Source organism: Lemur catta, chromosome 3 (genome assembly GCF_020740605.2).
Source record: "Lemur catta isolate mLemCat1 chromosome 3, mLemCat1.pri, whole genome shotgun sequence".
Classification (NCBI taxonomy): Eukaryota; Metazoa; Chordata; class Mammalia; order Primates; family Lemuridae; genus Lemur; species Lemur catta.
The window spans coordinates 95,669,358-95,685,963 of NC_059130.1; the positions used below are offsets into that span (position 1 = coordinate 95,669,358).

At 51.5% G+C, this 16,606-nt stretch overlaps 2 protein-coding genes across 5 annotated transcripts in view; both read left to right on the top strand.

Annotated features, from left to right (window-relative positions):
* The window catches only part of FOXJ3 (forkhead box J3), a 125,225-nt gene extending 122,030 nt beyond the window's left edge, over positions 1-3,195 (top strand). For all 4 annotated transcript variants that reach the window (XM_045545722.1, XM_045545725.1, XM_045545724.1 and 1 more), the window contains one exon: positions 176-3,195. In XM_045545722.1, the coding sequence (XP_045401678.1) occupies positions 176-291 (116 nt within the window). In that variant the 3' untranslated portion in view covers positions 292-3,195. The remainder of the gene's footprint in view (positions 1-175) is intronic.
* Positions 3,196-13,966: 10,771 nt separating this feature from the next.
* On the top strand, positions 13,967-15,954 carry GUCA2A (guanylate cyclase activator 2A). The gene is made up of 3 exons (XM_045546458.1): positions 13,967-14,053; positions 15,033-15,216; positions 15,689-15,954. The coding sequence occupies exons 1-3, from the start codon at positions 13,979-13,981 to the stop codon at positions 15,751-15,753; spliced, it is 324 nt and encodes a 107-aa protein (XP_045402414.1). The 5' UTR covers positions 13,967-13,978; the 3' UTR covers positions 15,754-15,954.
* Positions 15,955-16,606: the final 652 nt, after the last annotated feature.

The following is a 16,606-nucleotide window of genomic DNA, read 5'->3' on the forward strand; positions in this document are numbered from 1 at the left end:
CTCCCTTACCTATGAAATGAGGATCATAAGAGGCACTTGCTTAAAGGCTTATGGGTTGATGAGTGAGATAATGTGTGCTCAGTGTCTGGCACATAGGAAGTGCTCAGTAGGGGTGGGTTTATTCTTCCTTTCTGTTCTACTCAAGTCACTACTAACACTGCCTCCTTCCTCCCAGGCCATCACGGAGCCATGAACCAGCAGCACATGATGCCTTCCCAAGCCTTCCAGATGCGGCGTTCCCTGCCTCCAGATGACATCCAGGATGACTTTGATTGGGATTCAATTGTGTAGGGCTTATTTCTGCAAGGCATCAGACCCCAATGTTACCTTTCTGTGCAGTGAAGGGAAAGGGTTAAGAGAATCCAGTTGAGAAAACAAACTTGCTAATCACTTTACCAATATTATCAAAATTTCTTTTGAAGACAATCAAAAAGATTATAGCTGGATAACCTACTGCTTTTATCTGATCCAAACAAGTACTACATGTTTGTCTCCTTGCCAGCTGCCCTATGTAGCTCCTAACTGTTGTGTGATTTGGACGGCTTTTTGCATATTTGTGTCAGTTTGATGTTAACCACAAGTGCCAGACTGATTTTTCAGACAGAGCCTATTTTGCTGCAAGCAGTTTATAGATACATATGTGTAAATATATGTACAAAAATTACTGAAAGGCTTCGATTTTTCTAATTGGATTATTGTCTTGAAAAGAAAGTTTTTGTCAGTTTTTATTCCTTGTTAGGCTATTTTCTGCAGGATGCTTTTAACCGATGTAGGGAACTGAATGGAAATAGATTTTTCCAAAGCCCAGTTCCCCTTATTTAATCTTTCTCAGAAATGTGGGTAATGAGTTCTACCCAGTAAGTCAAGGAACCCAGAGTTTGAAACTCTCCAAACAATCCAAAGGGGGATGTTGTTCCTGAGCAGCATAGAGAACTGACCAAATTTGTTTTGATGCTTGGGGGATTATAGAGTATATGTTGTACCTTGTCAATGTCTGTTTTTCTAAATCTGCATTATAACAGCTCTAAAATTTGTTGATGGATTAGAAGCTGGGTCTTGCTTGGCTCTTTAAACAAATGAATGCTTCCATGTTCACTTATGTATTTATTATTCAAAAGTGTCATTTAAATATTTATTGCTACCTTATGTGAATGCTCAGCTCCTGTTGGGTTCATTAAGGAGAAATGTGTCTGAAAGCACAGAATTATTTTTCTTGATAAGAGTTTACAGACAAGACAATCAGAGGGATAGTGTGTCATTCTCTGTCATCACACCTTTTACCATGTGAGTATACTTCTGTATCTTAGCATTCCTGTTGATTGAGACTTATTATTTAAATAGGAATTTTGTGGAATTTGAATCAGATTCCATTTGGGCAACAGAACAGCAGGGCAGTGTTCATAAAGCAAGTTTCCCCACTCATTCTTTTCATCTAGGTAGCACTTAAAGGAGGATGGAGCCACACGTGGATTTTATTTGCTTCAGTCTTCATTGCAGATATTATGTGGTCTGTTGTTTCTGTTGTCCTGTGTGTCTGTGTATGCATGACATTTGGTCACTCTCTTTGAAATGCAGCCCGACTCTTAGGGGTTTTTTTTAAAAGTTGTTTGTTTTGTTTCATAAATCACAGTTACTTTGCATGGATTGATTGTCCTGGTTTTATAATAAAACTAGAAGAAATGAGATGCTTTTTAATGAATAGAATTTGAATTGGTTTAGACAGAAAATTCTATCAATTCTAATGGGGAGATATGTTACATCAAATCAAGGAGTAATAACTGCTCACTGGTTGCTTTTTAGCATCTTTGGTCTCTGTCAGCCATGCTAAATCACTTTAATTAGCCTTAGTGATTCTATGGTTGAGTACTTTCTACTTGAACTAAACAAACATCTTTGTGTGTGTGTGCACGCATGTGTGTGCATGCGTGTGTGTGTGTGTGTGTGTGTGTGTGCTCAAGAGATAGTGTGAATGTGTGTTTGTGAGTGTGTATTTTTTTTAATGGAGTGTTGCCTTGAATGAATCACTGGGAAGCCAGCCATGGTTAAGGGCTGGTGAGGTTGGGGAGAAAGGAAGAGCTTTATGTTTCTCTGTTGTTTGGATCCTACTTGGCATGAAAAAGGAAGCTCAGTTCCAGCCCCTTGGATCAACGAAAATCAGAGGATTCTGGAAAGGCAGCCAACTGGCCCCTCTTAGAAGGATCAGAGGCAAGATGAGATGGCAGCTTGCAGAGTAAAAACTTGAAAAAAAGGGGGCAATTTTCAATAGTCTGCTCAAGTCACTGTTTTCTAGACACCAAAATAGCTGTTTTGAAACTGTTTAAATTGCTTGGGTAGCAATGTGCACTTTAAACAATTTGGGTATTAGAATGCGGTCTCTTATACTGAGTGATTTGGGTAGAGCCACTGATGATGATTTTACAAATTGTGTGAAGCTAATTTCCCATTTGGCAATCATTTACCGATTTGCAGTGATCAATATTTTTATGAGAATTAAACTTACCAAGAATGACCCTGGAGGCAAAGCCTTCACCCAGACCCATCCTACCCTCCTGTGATCCAGGAGCCCAGGGCAGGCCTGCTTTGTGGGCCCTGGCCAGACAGGGCTGCCTGGTGAGGTGCAGAGTTCCTCTAGTGGCCGTTTCACTTGGTAGTTACCAATGCAGAGCAAATTCTGTCTTGGGCTTAAATTCACTGAAGACTTTTGGGGAAAAGAATAATAAATGCATGTAATCAAATGGGGGCACTCTGTCCAGGAGAATAATCCGACTGGCATTTGTGGCAGTTTTTGAAATGTAAATGTATTCATGTGTGTGCTTGTAAATACATGTCTCTCAGATGTCCTTTGAAGTGGGAGGGAATCAATCCGGGGATAATTTCAAATGGAATAGAGTATTTTGATATTGTTCATTCAGAGGGTGATGTGTACATATCTATATTGTATATATGTGATGAAAATGCATTGGCTTTTTGTGTAAACACAACCTGCTCTCTGTACTGCTGTTGGACAGTCAGTGTTTTAATGTTTCTACAGTTTTGCTATTGCACGATTTCATATTTTGCCTCTATGATGAACGGCACCCATTCTTTGTAACTGTTTAGTGCTGTAAAGAAATATTCCAAGTGTCATTAGGATTGTTGCTGCCAGAACTGATATGCATGAATGGCACTTAAAATAAAAATATTATGTTAATTCTATTTGTCACACTGATTGGTCTGTGTCATTCGCTGCAATTAAAGGAGTAGGACTGGAGCTAGTCTAGATGCAGAAACCCTACAGCCAGGACCCCTGAGCCCTTACGGTCTCTGAGATTGTGTCCCATGCATTGCTGCCTCAGAACTGTAATTGCTGCCAGTTATTGGGCATCTCACTAGCTCTGTGAACTTGGGGAAGTTATTTCATTTCACGGAGCGTCATTCTCCTCATTCACAGTGCCTATGCAATGAGGATAATACCTGCCTCCCAGAGTTACAGTGGAATTACATAAACCAGCATCTATGACACATTAACTGCCATGTGAGCTGTATTTAACTCATGCTGGTTTTGGGCCCAGGGCCTCGTGAAGCATATGTAACTCGTACATCTCTTCACCTCAGGAGCCATGTGAACTACTTGTCAGGTTGCATATAACTCACAGAAAACAGTAAAAAATAACAATTTTTTCATTAGAAAGGATCGTTCTGTTTTTGAAGTTTTTATTCTATTTTTGTAATAAAACACTGCGGCCCCAAGGAAAAAAATTTTTTTTCTAGTGTGGCAGTCAATGTGTTAAACATTTAGAACAGCACCTGGGACATAAAGCGTACGGGTACTCAGTATGTAGCAGGTGCTGTGCTAAGTAGATGTTGTAGTCCTCATTTTACAGATATGGAAACAGCTGAGATAGAGGTATAGTGACTAGATCCTTCAATTGGTAGGTGACAGCTGAGGTTTGAGTTCAGGTCATTTGCTCCAAGCCTCATGTTCTTTTACACGATCTTCTCTTACTTCCCCTACCCTTGCCCCTGGTCTTGTCCCCAGCACTGCCTTCCCAGAGAGCTATTTCCAAAAGGTTAAAGTGGACCTTTTTTTTTAATTGCTAAGCACATACTCTGTGTAAAGCCCTCCCATGAGAAATCCAGAGATAAAGAAACCACTGTTCCTGTTGTTAGGGGGCACAGACTTGCCCAGGACAGGTAGCAAATCTCAGCCCAGAAAAACTGCCCAGAGGGGCTACTCTGAATGTATGCCCAGGGGAGGCAAGATGCTAGGCATTGGGACAGTGGTTTCTTAGGAAAGCTTTCTTAGGAGAGCCTTGGCATGGGTATGGGCTATTAAGTTGAGTCTTCAAAGGGCCCTAGACAGACAGGAGAAGATATTTCCATTTTTATCTCTCTCTTCTCTCCTCCCTCTCTCCATGTGACATGCTCCTCCTTTGTCTTCCCCCTTGATTGGAAGCTTCTTGAAGCTTCCTCACTGGAAGCAGATGCTGGTGCTATGCTTCTCGTACAGTCTGCAGAACTGTGAGCCAAATAAACCTCATTTCTTTATAAGTTACCCAGCCTCATACTCCTTTATAGGAATATAAAATGGACTAACAGTAACGCAAAATGGACTAACACGTCTATTTATGACAATTTTACAGGGAAACAGGCTCAGAAAGGTTAACTTGCCTAAACTCTCACAGCTAATAGAGGATCTGGGATAATTCAGTCTAGGCCTGACTTCAGAGCTGATTTCCTTTTACCCCACTGTTTTCTAAAAAGAGAAATTTTCCCAAAGCCAGGGATAGTGATTATCTACCCACTGTTTGTGTGTCCTTTGAAGGGAGGGCTGTGCTTTACGCCCATCATAGTTAAGTTTTGGTCATTAACGGTGTCTCTAAAGGACTGTAGTGGGGGCTTAGTCAAATCTGGTCACCTTTTGCTGATTCAGATACTGCTGAACTGCAGTTCTGCTGATCAAATGAAGAAAGATCATTAAGATGCATCCTTAAGTCTTAAGGCTGTAATGTGTCACAGTGTGCGAAGCGCTGCTTTTCATGGTTGGGACCCTCATCGACTGGGTAAAGCAGTCCGGGAGAAACCATGGAAGCATCAGTTTTCATTCATTGAAGGCTTGACTGCATCCAAATGCCCTGCAATCACACACACAGCTATCCTAAAAGCTTCAAGCTAGAAGGCACCTTAGGAATCATCTAATACAACCCCTACATTTTGTTGTTGAGAACATTGAGACCCAGAGAGGGAAGCAACTTGTTCAAAGTCACAGCTAGTTAGAGAATTTGAGGAAGGGGAATGAAGAATGTCATTCACCTGGCAGCAATTTAAAATTCCTACACACATTGTCTTATTTGATCTACACAATAACCTGATGATGTAGAACTATTAGTGCTTCATTTTACAAAAGAGGAAACAGCTTTGGAGAGGTAAGGCACAATGGAGTTGCATCATGAGTGCATTCAGTGAAAGTATGCAAATTCATGCACGTTTGGTCAAAAAGGAAGAATGGAGATTTTAAATAATGTCATAGTGGAGTATCCACTTGTAATGGACATGTGCCCCTGAGTAAGTGTGAGATGAAAGATTCGAATCTGAGATTGTATCTGGTATTTGCTTCCAGGTAACTCTCTGCATGAGCATCTCCTCACTGAGTATGATTCCAGCAGATAAAGATAACGTGTTTTGTACAAAATTGCCCTTGGGTTCAAGCCAGCTGCTTCATCTGGCACTCAAAGATGATAACCAAGAACTAGAAAAACTGGCCATGTTGGGCTTACTGAGACATGTTTATCCACAAAGTGGTGCATACCCAAAGGATGATTTTCAAGTAATTTTGAACTTAACCTTCCTGCACTCCTCCCCTGATATCTATGACTAGTCAACATGTGCAAAACACAAACTTGGTAACTGGTTGCAACAGAACCAGACAGGGTTCAACCCCAGATCAGGGCTGGCTTCAACCCCCAACTCTCCTGCAGTGCCCCTAAGCAACAGTGACCCCACAAGTGGAGAATTGGACAGCTACCCTCTATTAAATACTTGTTACTTAATATTACTTACCCCAAGCACCTGACAGAGATTATCTTGTTTAGTGTGTGGCAGATGGCGTTATCATCAACTTGCCCAGGTCATCCAGCCTAGAAATGGACGAATAAGAGTAATAGCAGCAGTAGAGCTGGGCTTCAAACCTAGGCTGTCCAGCTCCAACATCTTCACTCTTCGCGACGCTGTGCTGTCTCAGGTCCCTGAGCACTGTCCCCTGAGCCCAGAGAACGAGACCCTTAGAACAAAGCGGAAGCCGCTCGGCAGTGAGGCTGCAGGGAGCACATGTGGCCACTAGAGGGCGGGGCTGCCGCTGTGTCTTTCCTGTTTCAGGTCTGCGGCCCCAGAGCGGGGTGGCAGGGATTCGAGCAGCCAACCCTTAGAATCTGTGCCCTTCCCATGACAGAGCTTGCTGGAGAAGGCCAAGGGCTCTCTCTAGTTCTCAGCAGCAAACACACCGCTGCTGTTTGGTGGGGCCCACTCCAGAGCTGCCTCTGAGCCTGCCGCCCCATCCCAGCCCTCCCGATGCCTACTGCTCCCCGACTCCAAGGTTTGCGTGGGGGGGAGGCTGCCCCACCATCGGCCTCAAACTCTGAGTCTCCTGAGGCTGTTTCTTTCTCTTCTGTGGCCGGCTAAGGCCGGGCACTGGCATTGTTTTGGCAGGCGCGGAGAGGGCAGTGGTCACTGGGCGTCCACCCTTGCCCTCCCCAGCCCTGCCCCTGAGCCCAAGCAGCCCTTGTTGTCTCTGCACACATACACTGGCTCCGCGACCATCACAAACATTATGATTATTGCCACCATTTGCCAGGTCCCTGCCCGGCACTTGACAGCCGTTATCTGAGTTAGCACACCCAACTGCCTTGTGAGGCCGGTGTCATTACCTTTTACTGCTGGACATTGCCACTCAGAGAAGTGAAGCGATTTGCTCAAGGCCACAGCCTGTGAGGGAGGTTGGCAGGAGGATGGGAACCCAGCTGTGCCTTGGTCACACCTGCTCTTCCCGTGAGGCTCTTCCACAACACTTCCCAGTTGCCCTTGACCTTCCTCAGGTCACCCCACCCCACCCCAGAGCCAGGCCTGGGCTGACGTCACTGAGGGTGAACACGCCCGTTTCACACTGCAGCCCCCGGAGATCAGAGAGGCAACTTCCCGTCCCAGACAATGGCAATAAAGACATCTGAGGACACTTCTCACCCTTCCCATGCCCGAGTGACGTCCACAGGCAGAGGCCTTCCTGGAACAGTCCTCTGGTTCCATGTGAGCACGTCTGCGTGCATAAGCTTGCATGACTCTGTGTGCGTGTGAGACCATATGTGAACACAAGACCTCGTATGTGTGTGCTTGTGTGATCGTGTGTCTGTGGCTGCGGGTGTGAATGTCGCCTGTGTGACTGTGACTGTGACTTTGTGTATCTGTGTGTGCTCATGATCTGCAGACAGGAGACAGAGAGATGGCTCCTCACTCAAATTTGGTGCCTTAGCAACTCCCCCTCCGCCCCCCAAGCACGCATGTCCTGGGAGACTCTTGGCTGGGATTGACCCAAGATCACAGACACTGTCAGGGTTAGGCCCTGCGAGGCTGATACAGATGAAGTCTTCACTTATCACATCCCTGCCTTGTCCTTGTCACCTCCTCCTCCCTAGTCTATCCCTCTGAGCTGGCCCCAGGTCTGCACCTCTCCTGCCCCGGCTGCCCTGTCCTGCCCATGCGAGGCTTCCCACCACATCAGAGGCTGCTCCTCGGCGCGTTGCTCAGCCGTGGTTGGCTGTGTTCCCTGCAGGTCCCAAAGGCTGGCAAAGTATTTGAAGCAATGGGAAGAATGCAGACTCTGTAGTCAGAAGGACTTAGAATTCTGTTTGAGCAAGACTCTGCCCTCTCTGAGCCTCAGTTTGCTCATCTGAGAAGTGGGGATGAATATCTTACCTCAAAGTGTTGTTGAGACCATCGGCAGGAAGGTAGGTGGAGAGCAGCCAGCACGGGCCCTGGCACACACTGGTCCCAAGGAGTGATCTTGCCTGTCTCCCTCACTCCCTCTCCTCCATCCATTGCCAAGTTGCCAAGACAGCTGATTCTCCTCCCACGCCATCCTCCAATCCACCCTTTGCCCTCCTGGAGCACTGCCAGGGGTGGAATGCGCCCCTTCTCTCCTGGCCTAGTGCAGCCGCCACGTCCAGGCAGTCCACGTCAACACCCACGCCATGGTGCTCTTTCTGAATCACGGCTCTTATCATGGCCTCCCCTGCTCTGAAACCTCCATGGCTCCCACAGTCACCGGGTTTAGGGCAAAACTCCTTGGCCTAGTATTTAAAGCCGCCTTCTTTGGGCTGCTCACCCACAGCCCGCTCACAACACCCTCTGCTTCCACCCACCCCACCCGTCCTTCCCCGCCTTGCCTCTGCCTCACAGTTCCCGGCCCCAAGGGGTTCTTCCCACTGGTCAAGGCCTACTTCACATACCACGTCATCTGACAAGCACTCTCTGACCTGGCCCCAGGAGGACCTGCAGCTCCAGGCTTGTTCCTCTCTCGCACGGCTCCCAGTATGCTCCCTGCAGAGCCCCAGGGAGTCTGTGCCGCGTCCTGCCCTCCATCTGGCCTGTGGGCTCTGGAGGGGGGTCCTCTCTGTGGGGCACATGTGCTCCTTGCCTTGAGGACAGGGAAGGTTGTGGGAGGTTGTCTTGGTGGCCAACGCCCAGAGCAGGCTTGGGGCTGGGGGTGAGGCGGCGGCAGCTGCTGTCCCGCTGGGTAGGGAGCAGATGGTGAATGGGGCCAGGCCGCAGGGGTGTGAGATGACACTACTAAGCAAACAGCCAGACACACCCTCTGTCCACTCCCCAGCTGTACCCCTGGAGCATCAAGGGACAGCGCCGGCCCACCTGGGGCCTGGGGGTGGGAAGGATCCCTCCACCCAAGCCTGGACTTGGGCTTAAGCCAATAGGCTTCTAATCCCAACTCAGCCATCTACTTTCTATGTGAGATTGAGCACTGTCCTGGGAGCCTCAGTTTCCTCCTCTGTAAGTTGGGCTTCATTGACCTACCTTACACGGTCTGGCTCAGTAGCCACTCCTTTCTTCTTCCCTTTCCCTAGATGGCGAAAAACGATGGGAGTTTGGGGCCAGGAAGACAGTGCTGGAGGTATGGGATGAACTGAGTAGAAGTTCAGGCTTTTCTTTGGCATTTGAGAGAACTGGGTTCTGTTTTGGAATTTGTAGCTATGTGACTACAGTTGTCCCCAAGTCCACCTGGCAATGAGTCTGAACTATTGTGCCTTCCTCTAGGCTGAGGTAGCCACATGCTTGTGTCTACACTTATGTTCTCTGTTGGCCGGGTACCCTTGTGCAGTGCACAACACATACAACCACACAGAGCAGCCCTGTATGCATCCTTGGGAAAGTTATGGTTTCTTTACCTCTCTGAGCTCCCGAGCTTCGGTTTACCCATCTATAAAATGGGGCTATACAGTTATTTCTTACATATTCCCGGAGCTCTTAGGAGGGTCACTTGCATTGTAATGTCTCAGGCAGTTCTAGATTCTCATAGGAACCAGAGATTTTTATACCCTCCAAGGCACATTTACAAGCAGGATAGGAAGGCTGTGAAATGTGAGCCACACCCCTTTCAAGGTTACACAGATTGGTATGGAAGTCTCTAGGCCCCCACCTGGGCTCTGCTCCAGGCCTTCCTGCTGAGGTCGGCTTGGGCCTCGGGCCTGCAGGGAAGTGGACCCACCTTTAATGCGCACACGGGAGCCACAGTGAGGTCCCCTCAATACAAGCGTTAAGCTACCTCTTGGCCAAAAGGGGTCACATCAGTGCCCTCACCGGACCAGAGGGCTGTCCCAACAGCAGGGCAGAGCCTGCGGTGGGGCGAGGGCAGCTGGGCTTTCGGGCGAAAGTCCGTTTTCCACACTCGTAAAGCGCTTAGCCCCAAGTGTGCACAGAGTGAGGCTTGGTACGTGTTAGCTGCCGTCGTTAATGTGATGACTGTCACGAACACTACCGCATAGACTCGGTGGCCCCAGTCCGTGCCAGGCCGTGTGGAGTCCTGGGGCCTCAACCAGCAGGAATGGCAGTCTCTGCTTCCAGCAGTGCGCGGGGCAGTCGGCAGGACAGACGGCAGGGTAGGTTTCGTGACGGGAAAGCTGCCGCGGCTGGGGGAGCACAGAGGAGGGGACACGGTCTTAATCCAGGCTTGCTGGGGCTGGGGTTGGTCAGGAAAGGTCGCTAGAAATGCAAATCTTGCGGTGGAGCTGTTACTGCTTCCATTGTCCAGACGCAGACGCTGGGGCTCAGAGAGGTCCCGCAGCTTTTCAGCGACGAAGCTGGATTCGAGCAGAGGCTGCCTGGCCCCAAAGCCCGAGCTCTTTGGCCTGTGGCACCCCAGGCTTGGCCGCCACTGCCGGGTCCGCTTCCTTGGGGGGGGCTCAGCAGGGGCCTACCGTGAAGGCAGCGGAGTCTGCCTTTCCTCGGAGGGCCGGCAGCCACCGAGGGGTTTCCAGGGGGCAGCCAGGTGGTCGAGGTGGGGTGGCCTGGAGAGATGCCGGGAGCAGGAGTTCGCCAGAAGAGGTGGTCCTGGGAGAGGGGAACCCAAACAACCTCAGACTCCCCTCCACCCACATGGGAATTATGAGGGGCTGGGGGTGCTGGGACCGAGGCCTGAGGACTGGGTGTGGGCCCGGGGCCCAGGAAGCTTGGCATCCTGGGAGGACCCCAAGACCCAGCTTCCAGCAGCTTCAATGCAGACTGCTGAGGTCCGGTATACCTGGAGAGGACGGAGGGGCCCGAACTCACGTCTGGGCCCCAGTCGGGCAGGGGTGTTGGCAGGACAAGGGGAGGGGACGCGGTTCCCATTTCCCAGGGTAGACGTCAGAGGCAGGGTTGGGCAGGGCAGGACCCAAAGGGCCAAGGCCTAGGAGCCACTTCCTCTTTCCCACTGCCTAGAGTGACGTCACTCCCGGGCTCCCACCCTTGCCCTACATCAGGAAGTTTACAGCAGCACAATTCGCAACCGCAAAGATGTGGAAACAACCCAAGTGCCCATCAGTACATGAGTGGATTAACAAAATGTGGTATATGTATACCGTGGAGTACTACTCAGCCATAAAAACATGATGAACTACTTATTGTATTACCCTGGATGGAGCTGGAGCCCATTCTTCTAAGTGAATCATCACAAGAATGGAAGAACAAGCACCACATGCACTCACCATTAAATTGGTACTAATCGATCAACACTAATGTGCACGTATGGAAGTACCATTCCTAGGGTGTCGGGCAGGGGGAGGGGGAGGGGGAGGAGGGGATGGGTAAATCCACACCTAACGGATGCAGTGCGCACTGGGGGGTGGGCACACTTGTCGGGCGGTGCAAAGGAAATTTATGTAACCAAAGCATTTGTACCCCCGTAATACTCTGAAATTTTAAAAAAATTAATTTAATTTAAAAGGAAAAAAAAGAAAAAGCCCTGGCCAGGAGCTGCAGGAGAAAGAGGCTTTGGGAACCAAAGCCCCCCCTTGCCCTCAATCCTGCCGCACTTTAAGACGGGAAAGACTGAAAAACCAAAGTGGGTCAGGAAAACGGCTCCTTCAGCCTAGCAGCCCCACCTGACCCCATCCTTAATGCTAAGTCATATCCCAACCCAGCTTTGGCCTCACGCTTAATTAAGCCCAGACTCAACCCCAATCATAAACCCAGCCCCAACCACACCTCCAGCTTCAATTGCAAATCAGCTGCAATCCTAGTCCTGCCAGGGAGCACCCCCAGCCCAGACCAGCCTCCAGGCAATGAAATCTCTAGTAACCCAGTCCCACCTGCACCAAACCCAGCTCTGGCCTCAGCTCCACTCCCTCCCTGCCGTGAATTCGAATCTGGAATCCTGTTTGAAGCCTTACTTGAATTCCCACCCTCACCTGCTGCTTCAGCTTTGTCCTGATTTAACCCACCCCACACTGTAACCTCCTGCGGGTCTTAACCAAGCACCAGCCCCGCCAGACCTGGCCGCCCTCCTGGGCTTCTCCGTCCCAGCTCCACGACTTCCACCTTAATTGTCCCTCTAGCCTCCCCTTTGGCCCCACTCCACCTGCCCCCTGCTCCTTTCCTGAGTGCCCCTGCCCCATGTGGCTTCTCCAGCCCTCTTCCTGTCCCAGCCTTCCCCGGCCACCCCCAGCCTGCACACAGCCAACTGGGCCACCATGTGACGGAATGCACTGCATGCAGACCTCGGCAGGCACTTGTGCACACCTAGGCGCGCGCGCGCGCGCACACACACACACACACACACACACCCCTCAGTATGCACAGACACACACACCTCGGTGTAGACACAAACTCACACCCCTCAGCATACACACACCTTAGTGTACAAAGACACACACATACCTCGGTATACACACACTCCTCAGTGTGCACAGACACCTTAGCATATATACACATACCTGTGCACACACACATCTCAGTGTATATATACACACACCTTGGTGTACACACATATTCACACCTCAGCAGACACACACACCTGTTAACATATACACACACCCCCAGAAAGGGAGGAAAGTCTGGCCTGGCTCTGAGCACTGGCCTGGGCAGTGCAGGTCCCTCCAGCTGCTCCTCAGTGTTGACTGTCCCCACCCAGGGATCCTGGCCCTCCGCCTGCCCGAGCCGTCCTGCCATCCAGCCAGGTTTGCGGAGCAGAAGGATGGAGGTCCCAGGGCTACTCTTCTCCAGTGTACTGGGGACCCCACTCACAACAGAGCACAGTGAACACATCGGGCCGGGGGCACTGTCCTAACGGGAGCCAGAGGGGCACGGGCACACACCAAGCAATCCCCCCACCCACCAGACAGGATCTGTGGATCCTGGGCCAGGGGGCCGGGCGGGGGGAGCTCATTCCAGGACACTCTGAGGCCACAGGACAGACAGGACAGCCGGACCAGCACAGGATGAGGACATGCTGTGGGTCAGACAGGCAGGGGGTCCCCAGGGGGACCAGGAGCAGCTGTTGCTGCTGCTAAAAGTAGTAGCGGAATGGCCCTCTGCTGTGCGCCTCCCGTGTGCCAGGCATTGAGCATTTTAAAAACCTCGCTTAATCCTCAAAACAATAATACCTACCCAAAGAGGTAGGTATCACATCAATCTCCACACAGGACATAAGGGACAATGAGACTCAGAGAAGGGAAGACATTTGTCCAAGTTCACGCACATCACAACTGGGCAGTAGGTGGGATTTGAACCCAGGCCTGAGGATGGCAGAGCCAAGGCCTTCCTTAAAGTCACAGAAGCCAAGCCTGGCACCTGGTCTGCAGCCTCAGCTCTGCCGTTTGAATCTACCTCAACCCATCCCTGCCGCCCAGGCTGAATTATTCACATTTCCCTGAATATTCCAGGTCTGTCTCGCCTCCTGGCTGTCCTGAGAGTGACACCCTTGGCATGAGATGGCCTTCTACACCAGCTCCTTCCCTGAGAGAATGTCCACCCATCTCCAGGACTCAGTGCTGGCATGACCCCCTTGGGGAAACCCTCCTGAACTGAACTGCCCTGCCCAGGGTGTGCAAGGTGGCCCCTCCATACTCCCCTGCCCCAGTGCCGCCCTGTCACCCCCACTCTAACCACCCTGAGTGGCCACAGGTCTGGGTCTGGGCCTCCCTCCTCAAGGGCAGGGTCTGCGGGCCCACCCAGCACAGGGCTGGTCCAGAACAGTCACCCAGAACAAGTGTACACGGTTGGTGAATGAATGCAAGACCCAAGCCAGCCGTGAGTCAAAGTGGGTCCCCAGGCAGAGGATGGCCCCCGCCAGGCTCTTATCTCCCAAGGCTGTCTTGAACCTTATCTGATGAGACCTGACAGGTGAGCAGATGAGAGTGACAGGGGCTCCAGGTTACTCAGTAACCCTGCTCTCTTTAAAAGTCCCACTGTTTCCCCCTGACATCCAGAACCGGCCACCCTCTGTCCTGGTACCACTGCCATGAACACCTTCCTGCTCTCCATGCTCTGCCTCCTCGGGGCCTGGGCCGGCCTGGCAGAGGGGGTCACTGTGCAGGTGAGTCCTCCATCCCTCCCTCAGCCCATCCGGCTTGCTGCCTCCAGTGCCCTGTCCCCTGAGAGAGCACCCCCTCTTTGGGGTTGGAGTGGGGGTGTGTTTCTGGGGCTTGGCCTTCATCAGGGACCCCCTTCTTAGTCCTGACACACACGCCTTTCCCTTCAAATTTGGAGAAGAAAGAACTCCAGGTAGAGAGAAGAGAACCTTTGGGAAAGGCGGGCGGTGGCCAATTTCCTGACGGCCTGCCATGTGCTGGCTCTTCCCCAAGTACCTTGCTGCAGCCCCACCGTCACCCTGGGAGGAAGGGATTATTGGTTCCATTTTACAGAAGAGGAAAACCGAGCCTCGCGGAGGTTCCATAACAGCTGGGAAGTGAAGGAGCTAGAATTAAATGCAGCCCTTACTCCTCTGTTCTGTGCTCAGCCAGAGCATCCGTCTGGCTCCCAGGAACCGCGTGGCCATCCTGGAGGTCCCGGCGGGCACGCGCACCCACTGCCGAGGCGGAGGCCAGCGGCAGGCCAGGCTGGCACTCAGCAGGGGCCCTGCTGTCTATCACAGCCATATCCTTGGGGCCTTTTATTGCTTTTCAAACAAAAACCAGGCGGCAGGCCGGAGCTGGGGCCCAGTGATCGGCCAGAACTGCTCTGGGCCGGGGGAGACAACCCAGGTGTGGCCACGTGGAGCTGTGATGCCTGGGTGCCGGTGCCCGCGCCTCTCCCTGAAAATCAGCGCGTTGGCTCCTGCTCGCTAGGCACCTAGCGCGTCCCCGGCGCGTCACACCCATTTTCTCCATTCCTCAGGGAGCATTGCAGAACCTGCGGCGTCCAGCGCGCCCAGGGTCACGGAGCAAAGCCAGGGTGGGAGGCCCGAGCTCTGCCCTCACGCTGCCCCGCAGGGGAGCTGCTGGTGCCCCAATGCCCGGGGACACGGCCAGGAAGCAGGCTGCAGCCTGGCCCTCGCTCTGGCGTGTCTCTTTCAGGATGGAGAGTTCTCCTTTTCTCTGGAGTCAGTGAAGAAGCTCAAAGGCCTCCGGGAGCCCCAGGAGCTCAGGATCACGCCTGGTCAATCTGTGGCTCCCGTTCTGTGTAGCAACCCGGAGTTTCCAGAAGAACTCCAGCCTCTCTGCGAGGAGCCAAACGCCCAGGAGATCCTTGAGAGGATGGGTGAGCAGCCTCCTCTCTGATTGGCGGGGCTTGGGAATTCTCTGATTGGCGGCTCTTGAAGAAGACTGTGCTCTGATTGGTAGGATTCTGGGGAGGGGCTCGGCTCTGAGTGGTCAGACTAGAGAGCTTGGCTCTGATTGGTGGGTCTATTGAGCACTCTACTTCAAATAATTCTAAATTGTAACTGGTGAGGCTTAGGAACGGCTTCACTCTGACTGGTGGGTGGTAGCACTGCGCCTGGTTTATCTGGTCTTAGCTGTGTCTCCTTTCTGGGTAGGATCTCCGCTCTGATTGGCTTGAGCTGTCCTTGTGCCCTGGTTTGGGGTGAAAAGCCCAAGTGGGTGGGACAGGACAGACCTGCTGGGATTCTCCTGGGGGCCGAGTGGCGGACGTCCAGGCTCCGGTTCAAGGGAGGCAGGGGGAGATGGGGGAGGGGAAGCTGGCTCTCACGAGGCCCATCTCTCTTGTCCAGAGGCCATCGCTGCGGACCCGAGCACATGTGAGATCTGTGCCTACGCTGCCTGTGCCGGATGCTAGGGCGGCTTGCTTGCTGCCTTCTTCCCCTTCCCCGCAGGGAAGCCCGCCCTTCTGGTGGAGGTGCTGCCTACTATACTCCCACTCACAGAAGTTCAACCCTACCCTAGCCCAGACCGGAGGAGTGAAGAGATAGCAGCTGGGAGTGGGGGGTTTAGGTGATTGGAGACCCAACGCCCTGACATTGACCTTTGCAAGAAGCATTGCAACCCTCAGCTAATAAATCAGATTCTAGAGTACTCCTAGTGTTGCCTTCCTTTCTTCCTTCACCCATCAGTCTGCCCTGGGAAGCTTGGGGTTTAGTGTGCTAAGTGGAAGGACCCCAATCCCCCTGCTAAGAATGGGAACATGGCATGGAGGGAACCCGGACCTCCGGACCACCAGTGGGGGTTGGGGGGAGGCTTTGCTTTTCTTTGGCATCTGGTGGGATTACCGAAGTCACTAAGCCCCGTGTGAGCACAGGAGCCTGTCTGAGCTGTTTTGGACAACAAACACATACACGACCCACCAGGAGATTGGTGCCAAGCTCCTGGGTATTCAAGGTGCTTCAGGATCTGGCTGCCACTGACTGACCACGCCTGCATGGCCTCCCGCTCTCCCCCACGACCCCATCCCAAACCACGCCTCTTCCCATTTCCTCTGCATTACTCCTCCTCCCACACTCCTGGCCAGAAACTCCCACTCAGGCTCCAAGGCTTTGCTCCATGGCCTCTGCTCAAGACATCTTCCTGATCTCCCCAAGGAGAATCTTAGTGTTCCTGAGACAGGCGATTAGGATAAGGAAACACAGGTGTCACAGAACAATGGGAACAAAATTAGGGTTACCGATCAATGAAAACAAAAGCTGTTGTTGAGC